Source organism: Hylaeus volcanicus, chromosome 7 (assembly GCF_026283585.1).
Source record: "Hylaeus volcanicus isolate JK05 chromosome 7, UHH_iyHylVolc1.0_haploid, whole genome shotgun sequence".
NCBI classification, from domain to species: domain Eukaryota; kingdom Metazoa; phylum Arthropoda; class Insecta; order Hymenoptera; family Colletidae; genus Hylaeus; species Hylaeus volcanicus.
This window is the reverse complement of record NC_071982.1, coordinates 16,139,053-16,151,350: the sequence shown is the minus strand read 5'-3', so window position 1 is coordinate 16,151,350 and position 12,298 is coordinate 16,139,053. Positions and strand designations below refer to the sequence as shown.

General features: G+C 40.7%; 1 protein-coding gene and 1 long non-coding RNA gene across 5 annotated transcripts in view; one reads left to right on the top strand and one right to left on the bottom strand.

Moving 5' to 3' along the window:
* Positions 1–12,298, bottom strand: part of LOC128879985 (pikachurin-like) — a 161,032-nt gene that overhangs the window by 20,514 nt on the left and 128,220 nt on the right. For all 3 annotated transcript variants that reach the window (XM_054129583.1, XM_054129585.1, XM_054129584.1), the window contains exon 8: positions 2,125–2,311. In XM_054129583.1, the coding sequence (XP_053985558.1) occupies positions 2,125–2,311 (187 nt within the window). The remainder of the gene's footprint in view (positions 1–2,124; positions 2,312–12,298) is intronic.
* The window catches only part of LOC128879990 (uncharacterized), a 56,132-nt gene that overhangs the window by 21,862 nt on the left and 21,972 nt on the right, over positions 1–12,298 (top strand). The window contains exon 6 of one of the 2 annotated variants that reach the window (XR_008457725.1): positions 6,250–6,432. The exons of the other annotated variant lie outside the window; for it this stretch is intronic. This is a non-coding gene — a long non-coding RNA (uncharacterized LOC128879990). The remainder of the gene's footprint in view (positions 1–6,249; positions 6,433–12,298) is intronic. 2 annotated transcript variants of the gene reach the window in all.

The window sequence follows — 12,298 nt, the reverse complement described above, 5'->3', positions numbered from 1 at the left end:
AGTTAAATATTAAATTTTAATAATAAAAATGAAGTTTCCGAAAATTTATTTACGATCGTACACTTTAAAAATAACTGATATTCCACAAAAATAATTTCTTTCAAATTACAAAAGCTCGCTCGCAACTTTATCATTCAATTCCTCGCTTAAATAAAAATCGAGACAAAATTAGTCCCGTTCGAGGCAACGTGAAACAATAGCAACAGTGAATTACGGAGGATAAATCACTTTACTCCGGCAATTGACATTATTCTTCGGGGTCGAGTCTCGTCCGTAAACGTCGAGAGGTAAAAACGCACGCAATGAATGCGCAACTTGAAAGCGAAGGGAATAAAAGATACTCTGAAAAGGAATCGCGTCGTTCGCTCGGTGTATACATATGTAGAGCATGCAAATTATACTGGTAACAAAGAAACACAATGGAGGAACGGCATGCAGCGGGTTTTTTTATTAGGTATCGTTTTCAACGTACGTCAATGTATTCCGACTAATTGGCTCTTCTGAACCAGGATTAGCAAACTCGATGGGAAACAAACCAGGCAAGAATTGAATCGAGAAATCACCGATAAACGTAGCACCACCACACGAACAACGCTTAACTATCTGTACACAGTATAAATTTGCTTATTAAGATTTCACTTTTAATTCATTGGAAATGAATACAAACAAACTCAATTTATTATATGAAATTTAACCAGCAGCAGCTACTAATTGTAAGTCATTCCACAATTTCGTGCTGCAGATTCTGTTTAAACGATTTAACAGAATTCTGATTTAAATTTCTGTTTAATACAGAACTACTACAAAAGACGTACAGAAAAAGAATTGAAACTCAAACGAAAGTAGGTGAGAGTTGGTAATGTAGAACGCTCTGCTGATAAGACATATTGCTCCGCTGGCAATATAGAACTCTCTGCTGGCAATGTAGAGCGCTTTGTTGGTAAAAATCGCGACCTCCGCGATTAATCGACCCAGTTTTCGGTAAACTTCGTTAAATCTCAACGAGGAGTTTGTAAGAGGAAAAACAACCCGAACAACTTATTTTCGCAAGCACGAACACTTTCCCGAGTATCCGTGAAACGGAGTCGCGACGAGTGGAGAAGATCCACGGACGATTTACTCTGATATCGTCCCTCGCGGTTTCCTCTTTGTCCTGGCATCGTCTTCGACGTCGCCATGCGGTTTTCCTTTTGAGGCTGGCCCAGCCGTAGACCAAAAAATGCATCGTACACGGGAATGCGCCCCTTTGATGTATTATACACTGCCTCCGAGAATGGAGTTGCACGTGGCGGAGTGGTCGGACGTCTATCGTCCGGGGAGAATGCCCTTAAAAGCTGTCTACTCGGAGAGGTTACGCTTGGAAGGATTATAGGTATCTCCTCCTTGAACCTTTCAATGGAAGATTCGACAGTCGGTTGACCGGTTTCGGGAGGTTCTTGGTACTTCGTGATAAGGTAACGCGCCAAACCTTCGTCGTTGGAACGCTTCTAACCTTTGCTTTGTGCCAGAATTAGGCGTGGAAAATCTCTGACACGATTTCGATAAGCCGGGGGAATTATCTTCCTGACCCCATTATGGAGAAAAATGTGTACGCGACACTTTGACAGGTTCGCTATTTAAATGTATGTCTCTAAAGTTTCGTTTTCAAATTTGATAAGGTATGTGTTGACATTTTAAAATGAGCAACAAATTCGTGGAGTATTTATTGTAGCTAAGAGTATATTCCAGAGGATATTTATTTAGAAATATATTCCTATGGATTATTTGCGTCTGAGATTGCCAGACTGTATAGGGACTGTATAGTCCCAAGTGTATAGAATCTTCAGTTTATATTTGGCTGGATATCGATAAGAAATTCATCAATATATTTCAAACTCAATCACATTAGGTAAAGTAATTCCGCCTGGCTCGCGCAGCTATTCGCTTGATTGACTTTTATATCGCGTGTAACCTTTTATTCGCTACGCTACTCAATCCGGAGATTACGTTCATGAATATTCCAAGAGTGAATTAAATACCGAAGACGAAATAATTAATGATTTTTGGATATCGATCTTTGCGCAAACTTGCTCGCTGAAGCACCAGATCGATCTGATTTCTGGTTTGGAAGAAAATTATACTCACCAACGTCGAAACCATTCGCAGCATCCCCCTGCGGTGCAAGGGGGAAGCGATAGCGGTGTTCATTGGCTTCCAGATGCCGGACGCAACCCTTAAATCCGGTCCGCACCGGAAGTCGCTCCAGGCCGGTTGTGTTTCCGGGGCCGCCGACGAAGAGCGGTTCGCGGAAGGTAATCCTCGCAAACAAGCCCTGTAATCAAATCCAGAATTGTCCGGTTTACGTAGTTGCATAAAGTCGTTGTATAATTCGCGCTATTCTGCAACCGCTTTATGATTTATTCAATTCTTGGTTGTTTTCTCGCCCACTCTACATTTTCGTTCTTCGAACGCAATGCCCTTTTTATCGTACGATAGAAAATGTGGGAATTGTGGCTGGAAAATTTGGAAATTAGAAATTTTAATCGCGCAATTGGAGTAATTAAAAATTTGGGGACCTAGAGTTGGGGAAACTCTGTGAACTGACCTCGATCTATGATCGCGTTCTTGTTATTAGTATATGTATTGTGCACGGAATATTGAAGGGATTTATCTGCGTAAATGAATTATTATTATAATTTATACAATGGATTTTGAAGTAGGGATTATTCGCGAGCACAGCCACGAAATTAAACAATTTTAATCAGGGGAGTAAACGGGGGCCGAATTGTTGCATCAAAACGCGTCGCATAACTCGCGTTCAAATTCAAAGAATAATACTACGCGAACTTCTTTCTATGTATAAATTCTTTGGAATCTCCTTCGCCATTTTCGTCGCCAATATAATTAAACTTTGCTTTTCAATTTACCTCGTTTCACAGAATTTCAAGAACACCTTTCGCTGCTATTAAATACTCCCGTAACTTTTCATCAACGTGTGCCACTTCATTAATGAAAACACGCGTCTAATTCAGAGCGGTGGATATCGCGTAAACCGCAGATACCGTACTTGCCCGATGTCGGGAAAATTATTTACAGACCAAGCAATTACGGAAGGAATTTCTGGGCGTTGCGCGAGACGCGTCTGGAACATTGACGGTGTAGAATATTCAATTTTGTAATAACTCGACGGGTTGCGCAGTTAAACGTTCCTCGTTATACTCACCTCTCGCGCAGATTATATCTCAGCAAATCGTGCATCACCGGTGTAATAAATTAAATTGATGCGGCGCGCTTTGCGCAGTTTCCTCGCGAACGAAATAATGGCGGAACCACGTCGAGATTTCGAATGCGTGTGTTCAGTATGTGGTTAGAAACTTTAGCAGTTGCTTAAATATTCTAGCGAAGTCGGAACTTTCAGATTTTGTAGTCATTGGTAGTTGGATGAAAGATTCACTTTCAATTGAGATTTCAATTAACACGCGCGCGTATATTATAGTGCTGTATCTATGAATTTAGTGAGAGGGGGGACAAATCGATTACATCGAATGTAATTAGTTCCCTGGTTCGATAATTGATGTGGTCTTGTAGGCGAAGACCTCGAGATATTATTAAATAATTTTTATAGTATTTTCAATTATTTGTTACGTGTGAGAGGAAAATTGTAGATAAATTCTGAGGAAACGGGCAATATAAATATAACGTCGTGTAAGAACGAGACTGTAGGAGATGCAGTAAGGACATTAGTACTCCGGGACAGGAAAGTAGATAAGAAATGTAAGTTGGAAAGTCGCAGAAAAGAAACGCGAAGAAGATGAAGAAAAATTCAGGGGAAAGAAGATTCTTACGTTGTGGATTCGGAATTGTGTTGTCCAAGACCATTTAAAAAAATAAACACCATCCGCTACGTAAGAACCATGCCCTTACTGAATTTGCAGTCGCACTTGGATTAACTGCAATTGAAATCTGTTCTTTTAAAATGCAACCGAAATTACCTATAGTTGATTACCCGACTGGTCGATGAATTCACTCAAAATATAATTGATCAATAGTTCTCGATAGGACACAAGAACAGAAAATCTCTATCAAATGCCAAATTCCCGTCCAATGAATCTATCCATTCAACCTATCCGTCACTTCAATGCTGACAAATCCACTTAGCATGAATTTTCGACGCTTCCCCGTGGATATTTCGCGCGAATAGCATCGTCCAACAACGCAGCTTCTCGAGAGCGTCGCGCAGACGTCGAGATGCAGTCGGAGATGGCAGCAATTTACGCGGATTATGCATATCCGAGGTGACCCATATTTGCCCAGGTGACACGTCTAAGCGCGTCCGCTGACGAGCGAGTTTCTTGTATCCGAGCACGGTTGCGTTCTCGCGTACACGTATCAAACACGCGAGTGTCGGGCGGCGTGCACGTATAGCGGAATTCTGTCGACGACCCTCCGACAGGTTTCCAAGTTAATGCACTTACAAAAGTCTCGAAACTTTCTTCGGGGTGTATCGACCCTGGACTCGTCTCAAAATCATGCTCCTACCCCGCAGCGGCGCGCTGAAAGGTCTTCCACCTCGGAGAAACTTACGGCGAGACCTTTCGACTGCCATGATCGAGACAGAAAATAATTTTGATCGGGAATCTCGGAGATGGGAGTTATCGAGCTTCCTCGAGGATTTCTCGACTTCTTGGAGACTCTCGTTCAATCATGGCCACAGACATTGCTTCAGATTTCATGGACTTGGACTCCTTTTCCCAAGGGTGCAATGTGAAATGAATTTAATATAGTGGCGAATATTTTATGTTGTTTAGGTTTGATTGTAAACGGAATGTTTTGAAGTATTTTTAGATTCGAGTGATAGTTTAATTTTTGTTTCATATAGAATTGAGAGTGCAACCCAAAAATAATAAATGTAGGAGATTCTGTTAGATTTCGAGTCAAGGAATAATTTTAAATGAATTTAATATGGTAGTGAATATTTTCAGTTTGGTCGTAAATGAAACGTTTTGAAGTACTTCGAGCTTCAAGTTTAATCAGTGGTTTTCAAAATAGAGTAAATAACTGAGGAATACCTGTTAATTCATTACTAACGAAAATATAATAATTGCAGGGGTAAACGATAGCTCGAAAACTGCGCGAGTATAGAAGTACGCTTAAAAATACTGTTTGAAAAGGTGTCGCAAAGGGGAACACATTCGTGGATAACAATCGAACTTTTATTAATTTTCTCCCAATTAATATTTCCACTCGAACGGCCCTCGAAAAACACTTGCGCGTGTTTCGTTGATTAAAAGTATTGAAAATAATTTCGCTGTCACTTGAGCGCGCAAAGTGTCGAGTCCAGTGAACTAAAAGATCATAATAAACGAAAATAAAATCGCAAAGCGAGTTTGCGAGCGTATCCTTCAATTTAATCTCTTTTAGTCGAGCACGCATCGGTGGATTCGTTCCTCTTCGCGAGCGTAAAGAGAACTTTGCTCGAATTACATTCGAAGTGTCGCGTAAATGCCGACTTTTTCCTTCCAATTAAAAGAAATAAGAGCGGAATCATGGTCGATCGAGAGGAACACGTTCGTCGTTGAATGGGAAGATCCAGGATTCTCGTTCGAGATCTCTCGAGAAACGATGACGACAAGTTGTAATTGACTTTCGAGTTTTAATTTCACTCTGCTAGGACCGTGTTCGCTACCAAGTTCGCGTTAATGATTTTAGAACTGAACGGGAGATTGTTTTATTCGACAACTAAAATTCTCGCCGCTGGAGGAAAAAGAACTGAACGCGTTAACGATATCGAGATAACCTAGATATTTTTTGGTTCGAGGAAGGCAGCTAATTGCATCGACTTTCTTTACTTTTTTGGTAAAAAAGATCATCAAGGTTTTGGGAAAGTTTTCTTTTGGAGATTAGTGGAACGAAGTTTTTATTTGACGGTGATTAATGTTGAAGTATTAAATGTTACTGGTGAAATATATGGAATTAAAAATCAACGATAATTAATTATATGCATATTTCTTAAGTTTTATTTTTCGCTGTGTTCTTTGGAGCATTCTAAACCACGTTAACATTGATTTATTCAAATCACTGTCAATAATAAGAAGCCATGACCTAGAACGAAGCAGCGACGTACAAAATGAAATGTCCCAGCTCATTCTTTCTATGAAGAACATTGATGTCCCAGAAAGTTTAACGGGGGCTCATTAAAACCACAAATAGACAGAAAAGCAACAAACGAGTGTTCCCCTAAAATAACATTTTGTTTTCGTCTAATTTCAGGCTCGTCTCGATAACAAGCTTTCCCTACCAAAAGCGACAAAACGCGCAGAGGGAGTTGAACTCAGATGGCTGAACTTTCGAGGGCCTCATTCGTAATTACGGAAAGTTTAAACGACCGATGCCTCTGTTCCGTAGGCTAGAAAACTTCCGTGGAACTTTTACAGGCTCGTCGAGACGGACGAGGTAAATCTTTTGATCCAACGGGGATAGGGGTTGCGGGTAAGCCATTACGAAAATATCGCGATGAGAAAGGGAAAAAGAGCGTAGCGCGAATCTTGCACATTGATGTTCCACGGAACCGAAGCAAGCACTATTAACACCGAGACGGGAGAAATACTTCAAATATTAGTGTAAATGAGGTTCCCGATGGGCGGGCGGTCAAAAGATATGCTCTTTCAGAAATTCAAATTTAACGTCGTTCCCTTTGATGTTCGGTCCGTCGAAGGGTCAACCGTTCGCTGTTCCCTCCGAGAACTCATTTCCGAAATAAACGAATTCGCCGTTCTGTTAAAGGCTGATAATTAATCGAGACGTGGAATACGGAAAATGGAAGAACGTTTCTTTATCGCCGTAAGGTTCATTTCGAACGACATTTGGTTCAATTTTCGATTATCTGCTCGTAGAGGGTAGTTATTGGAAACTGATTTGGGGACCATTCAATATTTTTTTAACTGTTTGGTTAATGGAGTTAGTGAATTTTCCCTTTATTTGTCGATTTTTGGTTGATTGGCGGACCCTATTAGGTGGTGAATTTTTGCAACATAATTCTCAGTGGATTTTTTATTTATTCAAACAACCAGAGACCACGTATTCCGTTAGGTCTGCTTTCCACCAACCCTAAAAATAGAAGTAAATTTTCGATGTCCACGACCCCTGCGTCGATCCCTCTTAACACCCTCCCTCGCCCGTCCCCCATGGGGCTAACTCCACGTGGCGTACAATTTATTTCTCTTTGCGCGATGGCTTCGGTCGTTCCATCCATTTTTCACGCGAAACTGCTGCCCGTCTATCTGGGCCATTCGCACCGAAACCTCATGGTAGAGGCTCGCGAGGGGTGGAACGGGGATAATCCGTCGTTTGTAGGCGACTTTATAAGGCGGCATGATACAATCGGATTCCCCGTTGCTTCTTTGAGGAGATGGCTCCTCCGCGGTGACGCGCTGAGCCAGCTGACGTTACGATCAGCCGTCAGATGCAGTTAATCCTCTCTCCCTGTGCCGAGGGGTGGCTAATTTCCTACGACTTCGACGGTTTACCCCCAGGAAAACCCGGGAACCACGGCACTCGCTTTTTAATGAATTTCTCTCTGAACGCCTGGTGAGCCGGAAAAGGGAATGTTCTGCTTTGTGTCTCAATTTCTTTTTTTTCTTTCCGTCTCTTTGGACGTCTCCTTTCGGTCTTGGGAGTATCGACGTCTCCGATGGCAAATGGAATTGCAGCCGTGATACTGGGTGGCGAAGGTAGCAAACAATTCTATCTGTAAGATTTATCGAGATTAAAATGTCGCTAGAGTTAATTTATCTGAAATGGTTGGTTTGTGTATTGAATTTTATTTATTTCTCCAAGCTTGGAGGGTATTGTTCACAGCACACTCGTAAAAGTCAATATAACATCCTTAATTAAACATAAATTCTACCACAAAAGTACGCATTATTTAATGTTACGCAATATTCCGTTTTCAATAATTAAACTTCGCCACCATTATTACTTTTAACAAACCATTACGCGCTTGTACTTCTTTAAATCGTCCAGCAGGTACATTCTACGCTTCATCTTTTTGATTTCCGCGGATACAAGTCCGTTAACGGATTAAATGAGCACGCTGAATAGGCTAAATGAAGACGAAACGAACGAGCCCGGCGAGCGAAAACGAACGAAATAAACGAAACGAACGGAACGAACGAAACAAGCGAGCGAAAATGAAACAAACGGAAACAAATAGACACGGAATAAACGAACGCGCAACTCGCCATTGAAAAGTTGGGCAGGAAAGATTATATATTAAACAAACAAACAAAAATAAACACAACGCGTCGTTGGCACGGAACGAAATTGAAAAATACTTCTCGTTGTTTACCGTATCGAGATATTAAGTCGCCATTATGGAGCGAAACGTAGGAATCGTTTTGCGACTTCATTTCGTTTTTCTTGTGCTTGGTCGTGCGGAAAAAGAAGAGAAAATTAAAGCAGCTGAGAAGGGAACTGGTTATTCTCTGACCCGTCGCAAAGTCGGGAAAATTAGATGCTCAAGAAACGTGCTTTGTATCGCGAGAGCGGTTTACTTGCACATTGCGCGTTGTTTCGGTGCAGAAAACCTGGCTAACATTTTCTTTTTTTTTTTCTTTTTAGTCTTATTAGTAACTTGTAACAGCAGATTTTCTTTGCCGTAGGGGTTTTAAACGAGGCAACGTAATTTATTAATTACAAGCCGGTTCTTTTATGGGAACCAGCAAGGTACGCAGATTCGCGTTGTTTAATTTGCTAACGTGAAATATTATTTTTACATCAAAGGATCTCCTAATTAGCGTTGTGTTAATTATTGGGCTGTGATTGTGAAGGCAAAAGTACGTTGAAAATGTAGCGTGTAGTTTCTTCGTTCGAGGCTTTGTTTTTGAGTAAACTGGGTTTGCGGTTTGCTTGGGGCACGCTAGGTATTACAATTCTGGCCAGGGTATTTGTATATGATGCCTGAAAGTGATAATTTAAGAATCAGAATATCTATTTTTCTGTCCATGGTTGATGTATAAATAGGGTAGAAAACTGTTGACAATTTCTTAAAAAGAACCCAACATTAAATGGATCTAGAAAGGCCCCGATTTCTTTAGGGATATCGATTGGTCCTGAAAGGGAGCGTCGTGAAATCCGACGAAAGTAACCGAGGCACGTGTCAACGACGCGAAACCCGGTGGCTTCTGTGTTTTGAGCCGCGTCGTCTCGCGACACGGGGAAGAAAAATAAAAAGAATCCGTCGAGAATGGTGGGAAGAACAGAAAGGGAGCGGAAAAAAAGGAGCGGGTGTCGAGGGGATTGACTCCTCTAATTACGACGCTGTCGTTAGGACACCGAGTGCTTAATGGCACTTGGCGATAAAGTGGACTCCGGTTCGCGGAACCATTCGCCGGCTGATTTTAAAGGCAATTAAACTCGTCCCGCCGGGAAAAACAGACTGGTCGTCATCGAGTCGCGAAACCGCCTATCAATTATGGTTTTTCGAGCGAAAGATGCACCAGGCTGGACCGAAAGCATTACAGTCCTTTCGTGCTTCTATTTAGAGAAAACTTTTGTCGATGAAAATTCAATGATTTTTCACCTTTTTTCGTGTAACGTTAAAAGGGAGGTTTAGTCTGAACTTGGAAATACTAGGGTCTTTCTGGGAGAATTTTTCGAAGTGAAAATTATCAAGGTTTCTGTTTAAAACATTGAATTGTTATTATTAGACTGCGGATCTTTATGCAAAATAAAATCTTCGCGAACGTTCCTACAAAAATTGTACCTAAATAGGAATTTATTTTATTCTGCAAATATTATAACACGAACTTTACTTTGAATCTTTTTCATATTCTTGCATATTGTTTGCATTTTGTAGTTTCTTGTGCATTCAAATTTCCTATAAATGCATAAAGATCCGCAGTCTAGTTATTACCAAGTGCAGGTGTTAAAAACGTGTGGAATAAATTACAAACAAACACGAGCCACTTTTCCAATTTTTCCGAGTTCCCTGCCGATGATCAGCCTCGGGTTCTTCGCAGGAAATTGCGGTTTCCCGCTCGAGTTAAGATCTCCTTCCCACGACGAGACACGGACAATATTCCGGCGATTGTTTCGCGAAAGTTGGTCGTGGACGAAGTTGGCTATTTTTATAGGAGCACTCGGAAGCACTATTTCGCGAAGAAAGTGGCGCCTGTTTCTCCTTCTGCCGAGGCGCCCCCGTGCTAATTTATTACGAAACAATTTGCAAGTCTTATGAGAGAGGTCGAAAGCACCGAGTGCAAGAAATAAAGTGGCGGCAGAGGAGGGTGGGGGAGGGGGGGAAAAGCCTTTAAAGACTTTTAATTCGAGGACGAAATGCTCGTCGGTGGTGCAATTTAAAGAAAACGCCGTCGAGATGTGATGAAACGTGCCCCGTTACTGCGTTTGCGATTGCAAAGTTGTAGGAGAATTTAAAAAATGGAGGGCATACGGAATCCAGCAGGTGCGAAGCGTGAATTCGTGTCAAAGTCGCGATAAACAATAGAAGCATTTTAGTTGCGTTCCAGTTTCCTTTCGGGGGAATTTTTCATTTTTAACGCAGGAAAAAGATTGTCTCTTGTAGGTTTATTCGGTTCAATATGGTATTATTTAAAAAAGATTTCATTTAAATGCACGTTGAAATCAATTTTGTTCGCGTTTTAATAAGTTACTTCAAGTATTTTCGTTTATTATATTATATTATTAATAAAAAAGGGGAATTAAAATGAAATGCTTCATACGTTTAAAATACTTAAAGTGAGTTTACTTTAGAATAATTTATTCACATTGAACACTAAATCAAAATTTTCATCCGATTGAATTTAATTCGGTATTGAAAATGAAATTTGGTCTGCAGTTCATTGTAAAATATAATCCAGTGTGTTACAATGACCGGCACAGGAAGGAACTTTCCGTAACAAGGGAACAAAGTTTCACAATTACGTAAAACATGTGAACTGAATTAAACAATTTGTATAGTTCATTATGAAACGCTGCGCCGTTATTGAAGCAAGGAATATTTAATTAACCAAGAGATTTTCGAGTTCGAGCAAAATTTAATAAATCCCGAATGGAAACAATAAATGATAATTCATTATTACGTACAAAGATCTAACGTATTTCACCGAATTTAATTACTTAAATAATTAATTGTTTAAACAGCAATTTCATCGACACAGTTTCAATCATTGATACCGATATTTATTGTTGGAGGAATGAAATTCTTACGAGAGTGATTTATTGTATTCAACGAAAACAACTAAATAAAAATGGTCAAAGCTCCAAGAAAGCTTCTAAGCTAAGATGGACGTTCGCTTTTCATGCAATTTCGTAATTACCAAGCCATGTAAAATGAATTAAGTAAGTTTTCCAAGCCTGTTGTAAAACGTTGCGCAGTATCAGACCATAATGTTTTAATTAATCATGGCATCCCTTACTACCGAGTATTAGGACATTTTTAATAAAACCACGCACGCGACGGGGGTATCGTACCCCACATCGACCCAGTTTTCCTGCGGCTAGCGCGTGTAAATTAGGGTAAAATTAGCCCCCTGTAGCACCGGGGACGAGTGAATCGATAAACAACCCCAGACGCGATATCGCGACGGGGGTGAATTTCCTTAATCGAGCAAACTATGGGCAACTTTGTACATTTTACTGATTACACGGATCGGGTGTCTGTTCTAGGGGCGTGGTTCGACCATTCATCCCCCTCTGGTATTGGCCATCTGTCTTTGAACGTCTAATACCCGTTGGAAGAACCTAAGTGCATGTTTACTTTAATTACAAGACACAATTTGCGTATATTGAGTGGCCCTAAGGTGTACAGTGACATTTTCTCTGTCCAGACTTTATTAATATTAGGTGCTCTGGAAAGTTTAGGTTAGGTCACTCGATTGGTTAGTAGTTATTCAAAGTACCAATTGCGTAAAAATACCTTGATCTTTCAAAATATTCAACTTAATTTATACAAAGTGTTCAAGCTTTCCACATTTTCCCTGCATTAAAAATTCTCCCTCTCTATTTTCATCCACGAAATTCCACGTAGGATCGATTTATGTAAAAGAATACACGTGTTCCCGTCTAAAACAAAAGGGTAGCATTGCAGATGCATCGGGTGCACTTCTCGAGAAAAATATGGCTATCCGCAGGTGCGACGGGGCAGGTTATATCGGTTTTCGAAGCGAAAGTAATATTCTCCCGTCGAGAAACCTTCTTTGACGGGTTCTTGTCATTCAGAGCCGCGACGCGCTGAAAGTAGGATCCTTTTCGCCAACGAAACGCATACACGTATCCCCATTGTTAAGTACAGTGCTCTGTT